Source organism: Hoplias malabaricus, chromosome 1, assembly GCF_029633855.1.
Source record: "Hoplias malabaricus isolate fHopMal1 chromosome 1, fHopMal1.hap1, whole genome shotgun sequence".
NCBI lineage: Eukaryota > Metazoa > Chordata > Actinopteri > Characiformes > Erythrinidae > Hoplias > Hoplias malabaricus.
The window spans coordinates 86,779,082-86,793,532 of record NC_089800.1 but is presented as its reverse complement, the minus strand read 5'-3'; the positions used below and the strand labels follow the sequence as shown (position 1 = coordinate 86,793,532).

General features: G+C 43.4%; 1 protein-coding gene across 1 annotated transcript in view; it reads left to right on the top strand.

Moving 5' to 3' along the window:
- clmna (calmin a) overlaps window positions 1-14,451 on the top strand; it is a 48,326-nt gene that overhangs the window by 25,498 nt on the left and 8,377 nt on the right. The window contains exons 2-10 of the mRNA XM_066675913.1: window positions 5,415-5,476; window positions 7,899-7,994; window positions 9,047-9,130; window positions 9,252-9,344; window positions 10,427-10,620; window positions 10,922-11,115; window positions 11,294-11,376; window positions 11,484-11,862; window positions 11,986-13,910. Coding sequence (XP_066532010.1) covers window positions 5,415-5,476; window positions 7,899-7,994; window positions 9,047-9,130; window positions 9,252-9,344; window positions 10,427-10,620; window positions 10,922-11,115; window positions 11,294-11,376; window positions 11,484-11,862; window positions 11,986-13,910 — 3,110 coding nt within the window. The remainder of the gene's footprint in view (window positions 1-5,414; window positions 5,477-7,898; window positions 7,995-9,046; window positions 9,131-9,251; window positions 9,345-10,426; window positions 10,621-10,921; window positions 11,116-11,293; window positions 11,377-11,483; window positions 11,863-11,985; window positions 13,911-14,451) is intronic.

Below are 14,451 nucleotides of genomic sequence, written 5' to 3'. Positions count from 1 at the left end.
AGGTTTTATAAAGGTCCAGGTTTAGTTGAGGTTTTATAAAGGTCCAGGTTTAGTTGAGGTTTTATAAAGGTCCAGGTTTAGTTGAGGTTTTATAAAGGTCCATGTTTAGTTGAGGTTTTATAAAGGTCCAGGTTTAGTTGAGGTTTTACAGAGGTCCAGGTTTAGTTGAGGTTTTATAAAGGTTCAGGTTTAGTTGAGGTTTTAAAAAGTTCCAGGTTTAGTTGAGGTTTTACAGAGGTCCAGGTTTAGTTGAGGTTTTACAGAGGTCCAGGTTTAGTTGAGGTTTTACAGAGGTCCAGGTTTAGTTGAGGTTTTATAAAGGTCCAGGTTTAGTTGAGGTTTTAAAAAGGTCCAGGTTTAGTTGAGGTTTTAAAAAGGTCCAGGTTTAGTTGAGGTTTTACAGAGGTCCAGGTTTAGTTGAGGTTTTACAGAGGTCCAGGTTTAGTTGAGGTTTTATAAAGGTCCAGGTTTAGTTGAGGTTTTAAAAAGGTCCAGGTTTAGTTGAGGTTTTACAGAGGTCCAGGTTTAGTTGAGGTTTTATAAAGGTCCAGGTTTAGTTGAGGTTTTACAGAGGTCCAGGTTTAGTTGAGGTTTTAAAAAGGTCCAGGTTTAGTTGAGGTTTTACAGAGGTCCAGGTTTAGTTGAGGTTTTACAGAGGTCCAGGTTTAGTTGAGGTTTTACAGAGGTCCAGGTTTAGTTGAGGTTTTACAGAGGTCCAGGTTTAGTTGAGGTTTTATAAAGGTCCAGGTTTAGTTGAGGTTTTAAAAAGGTCCAGGTTTAGTTGAGGTTTTAAAAAGGTCCAGGTTTAGTTGAGGTTTTACAGAGGTCCAGGTTTAGTTGAGGTTTTACAGAGGTCCAGGTTTAGTTGAGGTTTTATAAAGGTCCAGGTTTAGTTGAGGTTTTAAAAAGGTCCAGGTTTAGTTGAGGTTTTACAGAGGTCCAGGTTTAGTTGAGGTTTTATAAAGGTCCAGGTTTAGTTGAGGTTTTACAGAGGTCCAGGTTTAGTTGAGGTTTTAAAAAGGTTGGTTCAGGGTTAGTCCCATGTCAGTCTGTAGTATGTTTAATGCCCATGTTTGGTGTTACAGTTATAAGATAAAGGTCTGACTTTAAAAATCACCCCCTCATCCAATATGTTTTGCTTGTAGACTCTAATCCCATGTTTGACTGGACCTCTTTGATCCACTGATCTAATCTTATTAGACTGGAGACCACACCTATGTAACCCACACACACACACAAGCACACACACACCAGCATGATTTCTATAGATATGGAATTTGAATTTGAATTCTTTTGCAGTAATTTAAGGGACTTTTAGTTAATTTTTTGGTCAAACTGCTGTTTTGCCGACTCTCCTGTTCCTAAGCCACTAATTTCATGTTCTGTTATTAATGCTGCTGCAGCTCAAACCCTTTGAACAAGCAAGTGTTTATGGCGTCTGGGAAGAAAAGCTGTGTCTGTGTCTGAGAAAGCTGACCTGAGCGCGAGTTCAAGATTTGTTAATCTAATCTTGCAAATGAGTCTGACCTCAGGCTCAGGGTGAAGTATGGAGTGTGTGTGTGTGTGTGTGTGTTTAAACTGAGCCCTGGCTGTTGATTAGAGCCTTGCTTTCTCCTGACGTCTCTCACACACACGTGAATCGAGTTTCTTTTCATCATTTGCTGCCGTTACGAGTTTTCAGAGCAGAGTTCAGCTAAACAGCTTCACTACAAACAAACAAGGCCCTCGCGAAGAGGAGGGAAGCACCGGCCTGAGGGTTTAACTCTTAGGACTTTAGGAGTTCCTTACATTTTCTCTGTTATACTGTCTCTAACTACTTAGTTACATATTAATAAGACAATAAACAATCAGTAGTCACTGTTAGGGCTGTCGAAATAAGCGCAATATGGTAATACCGCACTGTAGTTGACCAGCCAACTACAAGGAATGTCAAACAACCGTCACCACCACAATGTATACAGGGTGGGCCATTTATATGGATACACCTTGATAATGTGGGAATGGTTGGTGATATTAACTTCCTGTTTGTGGCACATTAGTATATGGGAGGGGGAAACTTTTCAAGATGGGTGGTGACCATGGCGGCCATTTTGATGTCAGCCATTTTGGATCCAACTTTTGTTTTTCAATGGGAAGAGGGTCATGTGACACATCAAACTTATTGGGATTTCACAAGAAAAACAATGGTGCACCTGAAACTACGGATACTGGAAGCCTGTGCTAGCATTTCTCCTGCGGTGTTGCTATCAGTGCGTGAAGAGTGGGAGAAGAGAGTTGCATTGACAATCCAATACAACGGGCAACACTTTGAACACATTTTATAAGTGGTCAGAAACTTGTAAATAAATCAAAGTTACGTTAAAACCAAGCACACCATTGTTTTTCTTGTGAAATTCCCATTAAGTTTTTATTTTGCAAAAAGAAAATTATTAGCAACATGATTGAAAAATGTAAATACCATAATTTGTCTGATGTAAAGAAATTCAGGAAGATAATGTGTGCTTCTACATTGTGTATGAGTTTAACAGAAATGAAAGAGTAAGGGTTTGTTTGAAAAGCCTCACATATTTGTTTATTTAAGGTGGAATGGACAATTCAAGCTGGCAAATAACACCTTAAGTGTTTCACTAGGGAGACACTCTGTACAGTTGCTTGTGGGTTTTAAACTGATAAAATGGGAAATAACTTATAAAACAAGTTTGTTAAAACCTAGTGCTATGCTTAGCCTCGCATAGCCGTCAGTTTAAGGTGGAATGCATAGAGTAAGAAGCTAGTGAATACTGCTGGTACGACATAAATGAACCCATTTAAAGTGGAACTAAATGTTTGAATAGGAAGCAAGGATCTGCGTCCTAAACTATTTCTGCATTCTGATAAACTGTGTGTTGTGTAAATACCTTTCAAGTATCATGATGTGATGTTTGTCATATCGCCCACCTTCACATTTATATAAAATTTATTTTCTCTATGAACTGAGGAGAATTAAAAAAAAATGTATTTAAACATTTCCGTGAGGTAGAAATTATTATTAAAGACACTGTGCATTTTGTTTCTTCTGCAAATTAAAATATTTATCTCTGAGAGCTACTGGCTCTGCATGGACCTTATTTTGTCCTCCATGATGGACTGTCCATCCCAGTACACAGCTCAGACCCAAACATGACTTATATGTGCCGGGTGTCTTCAGGGCGAGAAAACAGGCCCCTCTTTAAAACCACTACCCCCACCTTCAGTCATAACACAGGCCAAATGAGAGAGTGGACAGAGCTTCAGTAGCCTTTAAAAACCACCTTTAAGAACATATTTACACATTTCTGATGTCTTATTTAACTCTGCTAGTGCTTTGATGAACTGTGCTTATTTTCACACAGCTTTTCACTATCACTCTATACAACAGTAAATGATACTATCAGCAACCAAACTACCTTAAAGGCTAAGCACCACTTAATGGACCTCCATGAATATTTCACATTATTGTAGTTACTGACAGATATAAGTATGAATTAAAATGAAAATAGCTGCTTAATTTGCTTTAAAACTGACAATTTTATTAAACTGACGGAAAAACCCGAGCTCTCTACGGAAATTCTCGAACGCGACCGTGACGTCACTGGTGGACAACAGCTGAACAACGCCGCGGTAAAACACCGTTATGACTGACTGTTATGACAGTATCTAGCTAAATAACCAACATTATTCATGACAATAGCCTAGCAATAAGCTAAACTCAAATGTAGAGGTACCGTTATTCTTGTAAATGTGATCGAAGTCGAACTCGAATTCATCCGACACTATAAACCTCCGTAATGCAGCTACGTAGCCGAGTATAATCTGAGCCACCGAGTTTAGCAAGTCAAGCTAACGTTAACTAACACCAACTAAAACAGGCGAAGTGAGTGTCCTTACCCTGTTTACCTCCATGTTACAGAGGCCAGTCCGATGTTCTGAGAACACTAACCTCTCGATATAAAGATATTCTTGCACTTTCTTTCTCTTTGACTTTTCCCTGTGTTCTTCCAGTGGATTCAACCGTATCTAAATAATTGAAATCTAAATCGGACACATACCTAATTGTATTTAAATGGATAGTTGGTACCTAATGGCTATTTTGACTGGACATAACACATATATCGTGGTCCTGTGTCTATGGGTTATATTTCTGTTAGATCACTGTGCAATGTCTGTTACTATAAATTATTTTGTGTTTTGATTTTATGACACATTTTGTCAGAATGTGCTTTCCATTCTCATGTTTCTGTCTAGTGTGTGTGTGTGTGTGTGTGTGTGTTTGTGAGCTCTAATGCATGTGTGAGGCCAGACCTTCTGCTGTAAGGGTCGCTGAAGCCTCCTGTCATGTGGACAGCACTTATTGACTCCAGCAAATGGAGCCTCTTTGTGTTTTTGAATTAAATAATGAATGAAGGAAGCTTGTGAAGTGTCACTCCCTTGGGACAGGTCTGTTTCCTCTCGGTTATTTATTTACACCCAGGACGCCAGGGAGGAGGTATCCGGGAGATACCTCCGGAGTCCGGATCATCCATCAGGAGCGAGATGGAGTGGACAGAGAGCCAAAGAGATTGTATAATCCAACACTCTCTCTCTCCAACTGTGGCTCTCATCCTCAGCCAAGTTTCTTTATTTTAAATAGAATGTAAACACAAAGCACCATCGCGGACTGTGGACATGAGACCTTCACCTTCAGATCTCTCTGTGTCACAGGGAGAACACACCACACTCTTCACAGACAGTTACCCGGAGGAAACCCACGCAGAAACAGGGAGAACACACCACACTCTTCACAGACAGTCACCCGGAGGAAACCCACACAGACACAGGGAGAACACACCACACTCCTCACAGACAGTCACCCGGAGGAAACCCACACAGACACAGGGAGAACACACCACACTCCTCACAGACAGTCACCCGGAGGAAACCCACACAGACACAGGGAGAACACACCACACTCCTCACAGACAGTCACCCAGAACGGGAATCGAACCCACAACCTCCAGGTCCCTGGACTGCGACACCTACCTGCTGCGCCATCGTACCTATTTAATTTTTAATGTTTCATTTGAGTTTTTTCATCATATCAAAACCTTGTGATTTAGGTTTTAAACAAAGCTTTAAAACGCCAGCTGCATTACGTTGTGTGAACATTTTATGATGAATTGACCAATAGGAATGATCTGTAATTCCTATGAAGTGAACAGAAAGTGTTTTGCAGTGAGCTTGTACCGAGCGTTCAGCTGCTGTTTTCTTTCTGTGGCCATGGTCTCTTTGAAGTGGGTTTTTTTCCGTGTGATTAACGATTAAGAAAAATGACTAAGGTGGGGATGATTGGCAAAGATATTCCTTGTAAACTGCCTTCGTAAACTTGTAAACTGTTCTGTTCTTGGTTTCTTTTGCAGTGGAGAGGGAAGTGGTTCAGAAGAGGACCTTCACGAGATGGATGAATCTACATTTAGAGAAGGTTTGTTCAGGTTAATTATAACCCTGCTCAGACACTGCAGATGGAGATTACAGGCTATAATCTGGACCCTGCATTTACCCTTCACATGTACATGATCACTCTCCGCCTCGCTGCTGTCCACAAAGCTCGTCTCCATGGCAACGTCACAAGACAAGCAGGAAACGCATGTCTGAATTGAAATGAATGGTGCACTAGGTGTAAACTGTAGTCAGGTTGAGAGTGTAACTGCACTGGGGCTGTCTAGTGGTCACATGGAGGAAATACTGGTATCTCATATACATTATCGGTATGTTATTAGCCAATAATGGAAACATTTAGTTATTATTAATGGTCCAATATTGCATTTCGGCCAATATTTACAACTGATAATGTTTCATCCTGTTTTGTGTAGTCACCAGTGGTGAGAAATTCCTTCTTCTACACCCCACAGTGCCCTCTGCTGGCTGCTATACATTCCCTATAATGGGCACTGGCAGTTTAGAAGTTAGTGTAGTTTAGAATTAAAGTCTGCCTGGAAGAGTAGAGGCTTTTATGGCAGTAATCGAGGGACACAAACCCTTAGTAATATTCTTAGTTTCAGAGGCATGTCCCCACCACTGTTTTGTTTGTTTTTGTTTTTCTGATATGCGCTATAACCGCTTGCTGCAGGGTTTTGAAATGGGTTCCTGTTTCTTTAAGAAGAGTGTGGGTGGGCACCCAGTGGTCTCTGCCAGTTTTTTGCTCTTTGCAGAGAAAGCATAGTTCCGCTCACTGTAATGTTAAATCTGCTTTCCTCAGCTTCGATATGTTAATGTCTTTTCATATTACAGTTAGTCTGAGTGCAAGGGGCAGACAATAGAAGTCATCATGGTTTGGAACAGGCAGCTTCAGTGTGGCTCACTGCAGTGGGACGTTTGTGTTTAAACGTGGGTATTACCCTGCACCTAATGAGCTCTAGCCCTGGAAGTAGAGGAAAATCCACCATCGCTTTTCAAAGCAACGTTAAACCCTTGTTGATGAGCGGATGTCCACAAATGTTTAGCCTAAAGAGTGTTTTAAATAATACAGTAGTTTATTAACTGTGCGGCATTCTTAATATTAGACTTAACTCTGATTTATTTAAATGTTCAAAGTGTCTCTGCTGGAGCTGTGATCAATTAAAGGGCTCTTTCTGTGAGATCCATATTTAATAATGATTAACCAATTAATTATAGCGCCGGCCCACTGTCTCCTTTTCTCTTCATTTGTTTCCCCTTGATTTTACTTGCGTTGGCATTTCTCCATTTGTTCTTTAGACTGCATATTTCTTCCTCTTTCTTTTCCCATTTCTCCCTCTCAGAGAGAGAGAAGGAGAGAGAGCCTCACGTTGTTACACCCCCTCTGTGACTATACACACCCTGTCCACTCGTTAAATCTGTGTTTTTCTTATCTCTGGACGTTGTCTGCTGAGTTTCTAGCATTTAGACAGAGCAGAGACGACGAGACCCTCATTCACACAGCTTCACTGCCTCAAAACAACCAGAGATGCCTTTGTTTTGCTGCACAATGCCTCTTTTTTCTGTGACCCAGAGTTTGGCTTTTCGTCAGAACCTCAACCCACTAATTAACAATTACACACTTGTCTTCATTGTTTTGATGGAAAATTTGACCCTCAGTCTTCTAATAGTGTTGGCCTCTCCTGTAATTCTAGAAAAATCTACTCCACAGACCATCCTCCTTGTTTCTGATCAGAATGTGCATCCACTTGCCACCCAGGAAGTTATTTCTGGTATTTCTCTGCATTCTTTGAACAACCCCAGTATTTTTATAACTTTTTTTATAACAGAAAACATGGAATAAATGCATCCGTTCCGATTCTGTTCCACTTCTGACGTCAAGTGCAGAGACTTTAGAACTGCCCCACCCCCTCGTCCGAGTCTGTCCAATCACAGCGCTTGACTCACGTTTATGTGAGAGCACAAAGACAAAGTTAGGCACAGCATAACAGACACAACACGTGCAGAGAAATAAGAGCACTGAATAAAATCAGAGTAAAAGAGAACTGAGCAAAAACGGCTAAAATCCAGAGCTTCCGCTCCTCGCTCTTCACTGCTGTGCACTCGGGGTCAGGGTGAACGGCAAGTGGCTCATTTTTACTTAAAGGAACAGGCGACTCAAACCAGCCGTACTGAATAGGGCTGTTTAGACGGGGGCAAGTCCAGATGTTTCATTAAAACCCAGAACTGTGGAAAAAGGGAGGGGATATGTATAGTAAATGAACAGCTTGTTTAATTCTTGGGAATAAAGAGAGGTTGGGATATTGTCGCGTAAACTAAACGGTGGCAGTAGAATACAGGACTTTTAAGGTGAACCAGATTTGGATAAACGGAGATTCTGCTATTAATCCAGCACTGATTCTGAGAGATCTGAGCTCTTATATTTTATATTTCCTTGTGTTCTTCAGTGTAATCCTCCGCTGGAGGTGCATGACCTATTCCGGGACATCCAGGATGGGAGGATATTAATGGCCCTCTTGGAGGAGCTGTCGGGATGCAGGCTGGTGAGATAAAGACATGTAATATCTTGCATGTTTACGATATATGTTTTAACGAGGCTAAACATCCACATCACGTATATACACCAATCAGCCATAACATTAAAAACACCTGTCTAATGTTACGTAGTTCCCCTTAGTGACACCAAACCTCTCAGACCTGGCCAGGCATGGACTCCACCTAACCTCCGATGGTGTCCTGTGGTATTTGGCAGCAAGATGTTAACAGCAGATCCTTTAAGTTCTGTAAGCTGTGAGGTGGGGCCTCCATGGATCTGACTTTTGTTTATCCTGCACATCCCACAGATCCTTGATGAGATAGAGATCTGGAGAATTTGGAGGCAATGTCAACACATTGAATGGTTTGGTCTTGTTCCAAACCGTTCCTGAGCAATATCCGAGGTGTGGCAGGGAAGGTTGCCATGGCCCATAGGGAATACCGTTGTAATAAAGGGTCATACCTGGTCTGCAACAATGTTTAGAGGGTTGGTACGTGCCCAAGTAACATCCGCATCAATGCCAGGACTCAAGGTTTCCAGCATAGACTGGTTTCCTGATAGGTGCCACTGTAACCAGATTAAGAAAATCAATGCTGTTCCTGTCACATGATAGTGTTTTTAATGTTATGGCCTGTTGGTGTATACATTAAATGGCCACATCATTGGAAACCCTTCTCTTCTACCTTCATCTGCGGTCAGTTTCTGACAGCAGGCTGCTCTTAGATTGATATAGTGGACTTTTAAAGTAACAGTAGGTAGTATTTTTACATTAAAAATGCAGCTTCAAAATCCTTATGATGTTTCCCTGAGCTGTAATAGGGAGAATAGGGCATCTGTCATCACTACTCTGGGCTCAGCACTTCAGGAACTGCACTATGTAACTTCTGGTGTAGGGTAGGAAACCACCCCACTGTCTCTACTCCTCATCTGGATGCACAGGGTTGATGTTTTTAATAGCATGGCCATTTCCAATAAAGTGGCAACTGACCTTTGATTATTCGCTGTTCCTCACTCACGGGGAACGTGTTTCATGTGTTTCTTGTCTTCCTGACCTTTCAGCTTCACGCGTTCAAGGCATCCTCTCACCGCATTTTCAGGCTTAATAACATCGCCAAGGTGCTGACGTTCCTGGAGGAAAGAAATGTGAGTATCGCCGTGAGTCAGACGAGATCGGGAAGGTGTAAACAAAACATTCCAGAGGCTTTGGCTCAGAGCTGTGTGTCGGCATGTCCAGGCCTGATGAGTCAGTTCTTTTCTGCTCTAGGTTAAACTGGTCAGCATCGACGCTGCAGACATTGCTGATGGCAATTCATCCATCGTGCTGGGCCTCATCTGGAATATCATCCTCTTCTTCCAGGTAAAGATATTATCACAAGCTTTTATTGCTGCTTGTGTCAGTTTGTTCTTGTTTATCTGCTGTCACTCCTGTCTTTCCCACTCTTTGTTTCTCTTTTGCTATCTCTCATCAGTTTCTTATATGATCAGTGGAGTAGCAAAAGAAAAATGCTGCTGAACCAGAAATAAGAAAAAACAACATTACAATGGTTACTTGTTGCAAGCTAACTTTGTGTTTCTAAAACAATGGGAACAATGATGAATGCATAGCAGATCTAGTGATGAGAGAGGTTTAATTTCCTTATAACTTTGTGTACAGCACATCAGCATCAACCAGATATGGAATCAGCGCTCTGTTCTTCTCTGTCAGTACACTCATGTCATTTACTGTCATCCTCTCAGAAAGAGAGAGAGAAGGGGGAGCTGCATTACTCCATGTCTAGCTGATTTTTAGATAGGACTATTACACTTTATGTGACCTCTTCCCACAGGTCCCCTAAAGCCCATCCTGTCATCAGCATAATTAGCTTTTTTTCCCCTGGGTGTGAACCTGCTGATAGGGGAGTCCTGGCGTGTGCATGTTCATGCTGTGCAGAGTAAAATAAATCAGCAGAATCAGAGCTCCGTGTGTGCTCCATATCCCCTACTGCTGTAGAAATTATACACAAGGCTTTCTGTCCTGTTATAGTTCATGCAATATTTGAAATTCACGACTAGCTTTTAATTACAAACAATCATTTGAAATATTTATTATGGTGTACAGTTTATGGAATTTAGCAGATTTTCCACAAGGGGAGGCTGTTTTCTCTCATATCACTTTTGTTTTGAAATTTCATGTATGAGCTAAAACAATATTAGCCATTTTTAATTATATTTTGAATAATAAATTACAAATAACAGTTATTAATATACCATATAGTGGCTGACCTGGTGTGTTACAGTGTGCAGCTGATCGGTTGAAGCCTAGTCGACCAAAATGACAAATACTGAATGGCATAGATGTGGTCTATATTGATGCATCTGTGTAGTCAGTACACCACTGCTGCAGGGTAGTTAGGCATTGAGTTGGAAGAGGTTATTGATGTATTTCTCTGTATTCTTCAGATTAAAGAGCTCACAGGTAACATAAGGAACCAGTTCCCATCCTCTTCCAGCCTGTCATCCATCCCCACCAGCTCGGACTCGGACGCCTCCCATTCCAGCACACCCTCAGATGAGAGGAGGCCATCTATCGCTGCCAGGGATCACGGAAAAGCCATAAAGACACTGCTGCAATGGGTCCAAAGACGCACCAGAAAGTACGAGTTTCTGAATATTACGTATGTGGTTCTAAGGAGAACTGACCTAGCTAGGTGCTAACTGTCATATGCTCTGTAGAGGGAGCCAAAGTTATTTATTCTGTTCACCAGCTTTAACTCCAATACTGCCATTTTTACAGTAAATATAAGCCTTAAGTAATATAAGCCTTTATACATTGTGCTCCACTTCCTGTTCTAGGAAGCCAAAGCATTGTAAGAGTCTGCAGATGTTTGCAGATGTGTTTAGTTTAAACATTGTGTGTAGTCCAGACCACAGTTCTTATCGCACTGCTGTTTTTAGATACGGAGTCGCCGTCCAGGATTTTGGCAAGAGCTGGGCCAGTGGTCTGGCTTTTCTGGCCGTCATCAAGTCCATTGACCACAGTCTGGTAGACATGAGGAGAGCTCTGCTCAGATCCTCCAGGGAGAACATCGAGGAGGCCTTCAGAACTGCACACTACAGCCTGGGCATCCCACGGCTTCTGGAGCCTGAAGGTACGACAAATATTTTGCCCTTTTTTTTCACAAGGGAACACAGTTCTGGGTCTTGATGGCCCTGTTCAGAATGGCCAGTTTCAGCTCCTGTTCCTTTAAATGACAATGAGCCACTCGCTGTTCACCCTGTTGATTTCTTCTCCGTTCACGTTTTCTCTTCTGAAACATTTCTCCTCAGATGTTACTCTGGACCCCCCTGACGAACAGTCCATAATGACCTACGTGTCCCAGTTTCTAGAACACTTTCCAGGGATCGAGGAGGTGAGGTCTATGCTTGTCCCTACTGTTGATATATAATATGACACTGTCACCTAAACATAGAGCCGTGAGTGATTTACCTCCTGTTTGATTTCTCCTTTTTCCGGAAGGACGACCCTTCCGATTTCCTGGAGAGGAGTAAGGTCAGTGCGAGGATGAACGAGACTCCCGTCAGGAACGGCGTCCAGAGGAAGAGAGAGAAGTCTTATCTGGTGAAGAGAGACTGGGTTCAGCCTCCTCCCAAAATCTTCATCTCTTCAGTGATCGAAGAGCAGGCGCAGACCTTGTCTCCTGTCCAGCCTCGGACCCCAGAGGACAGACCCAGGGCCAGTGAGGAGTCCTCAGAAGTCTCCAGCCCCAGCACTGCAGACACACGGCCTCTCTGTCGCCCCTTAGGCCTGAACAAAGACAACACAAACAAAGAAAGTACCTCCATTTCCCCTCAGTCTTCTCAAATTGACTCTGCCATGGACTCACCAGATTCTTGGGGTGAGATGCACGCCAGACTTGATTGTGTCGAACAAACTGTTGCGTGTGTGTGTGTAATAACATTTGCATCATGAAATATCATACTAGTATTGACTTTTGTACCTCTTTACCTCCCACCCCTAGGTGAGATGCCCAGTGAGATGGCCCCTCAGCTCCAGCAGTCTTGCAGTGAAGGCTCTCTGAGTGATTTGAGGTACTCCACTTCCCCTGGAGACCTAACCTCAGATCAGGGCTCACCCCTGCTACCAGAAGGAGTTGCTCAAGACCAAGTGGATGCAGACTTGTTCACGGATGAGGGGAACTTCTCTCTCAGCTCACTGGACAGTTTCCAGGCCAAGTCCATGCTGCCGTCCGAGGAGGAAGATGCTTACAGATACATTTTGGATCTAAAGGAGGACAGCTCTGCCCACCACGTCCCCAGTGAGGACATTGCGAATGATCCAGATGCACAGCAAAAAGAAACCGGCACTGTACAGAACCCAGAAACGGTCAAACCTGCATTTCGTGATCATTCGTATGGAGACAGTGACTCTGGGTACTATCCTGGAAATAAGGACACCACCGTAACAGAACCGGACGACGTTAGCAAGAGTTCTCTCCTCACTGACGTTGATGAGCAGGTTTCTGGGTTGGAGAACCCATTGGAAAGCCAGCTTCCACAGCGTAAAGAAAGTCTGGAGTCTTCCAACGCTGAATCAAATCCAGTGGCCTTGTTTGAGGATGATACTGAATGTCCTGTTCTCAAGTACGAGAGGATTTCCATTTCCGGGAGCGATGAGGATGTGGAAGTTGAAGAAATGCTGTCTGAAGAAATGCAAAAGAACTATATGGCTGATGTTTTCAGCAGTGATATGAGATCTCACGAGGAATGTGAGGAGGAACCTGTGCGTCTCCGAGAGGCTGAGACACTTGACCAGGTGATACATTTTGAGTCTGCTCTGGAGCCAGAAGATGAAAATCATCAGACAGAAGAAGAAGAAGCAGACCAGGTCTGTTCTGGGCTAGAGATTTCTCACATTTCCACATACAGCGGCCTGTCTGGAGCAATAGAGACCGAGGCAGAGATCCAGGAGGAGGAAGAAGCTCTTGGCAGTGAGGACTCAGGCAAGTGTGAAGAGCCAGTAATGAAGGATTTGAGAGAAGCCAACTCGCAGGCTGCCAGCAGTCTGGCAGAAATCAGCTTCACTGAAGCCACAGAAGTTGAAGAAGAGAAGTTAGAGTCCAGTGTTCTGATCCAGTCAAGTGAGGCAGAGGAAGGAGTGGCTTATGATGAAGAATCTGACCAGATCTCAGGTCAAGAGGCAGCTATCGATGACAGCAGCTTGGATGGAAGCACAAGTTTTCTTGAGAAAGAATCGAGTGAGACCCAAAGTCTGTGTGAAAATGCTGCTATCAGTGATGAGAAGAAGCTGGAGGGTCTGCAGAGTGAGACAGAAAAGCTGAAGGACTTTGGAGCCCCCTGCAATCAGCATGATGATGAAAGTATGGTGAAGGATCAGCAGTTTAACAGCGCAAAGGAAGAGGAAACCTTGTTCAGTCAACACCCTGATGAGGATGAGAGTACGTTGGGGGCTTATCAGGATGAGATGGGTAGCGTAAACCAAGGGGAATCCACCTTACATCATCCTTACAATAATGAGAGTAAGCTGGAGCCTCAGCAGAATGATTCTGAAGACACAGAGCTTGATAACAGCCCTAGTGAGGGTCTGCCAGAGTCAGAAATCCCTCAGAATGAGGTTCTTCGGTCTAACATCAGTGAATCCTTGAAGGAGCCTGGTTCTGAGGCTGCAATCTGTGAAGAAAGCGAACACTCCTTCAGTCCACCGTCGCCCAGCAGCCCTGCCTCACAGCCGGACTGTGACCAGGGCGCTGTTAACCAGCTCTTTGATGGACAAGGCCAAGGGCAAACCACCTGGAAGGAGACAGAGAGGATTATGGGTACTTCAGAGCGAGTGGAGCGGTATCCTGCGGAGCTCCGTCTGTCTCTCAGTGTAACTCCTCTCCAGCCGGCTCCACACACTGACAGTGAACGAGACGCACAGGAAAAGGTAAAGCCATGTTAGAGCATGATGGGGGAGTATTACATATACACTCCCTGGCCATTTTTATCAGGTTCGCTTCTCACACATCTGCCAATTCTAGGTTTATTGTGACTGACATTAGTCCATCTTATGCTGCAGAACGTATCAGCCGCCATCGATCCCATCCCTCAGTTGATTGGGACCACCACTGGACCACGGTTGGGCCACATGCAGTAGTTCATAGGTTTGACAGTCTTAAGTAATAGCTAAGAAGAAGTTACAATCCAGTATGATTCCTCATTTTGTGGGCGGTGAATGTGCAGCGTGTGCAGGAGGCACAACACGAATTCACTGTGAATTCTCCGGAACATTAGCGGCTCTGTTCACACAGGCATTAACTCTGACATTACCAGACTGCATTTGGAGGCAGGCAGGATAAAGTCTGGGTAATGTCTGGTACAAGTGAGTTGGATGTGTGGGTACAGCTACTCCGGGTAATGTCCAGGAAATTCAGGGTCACGGTGCATGTCTGAAAGTGGCCTGTGTGTAGATTTACAGTCAGAAAATA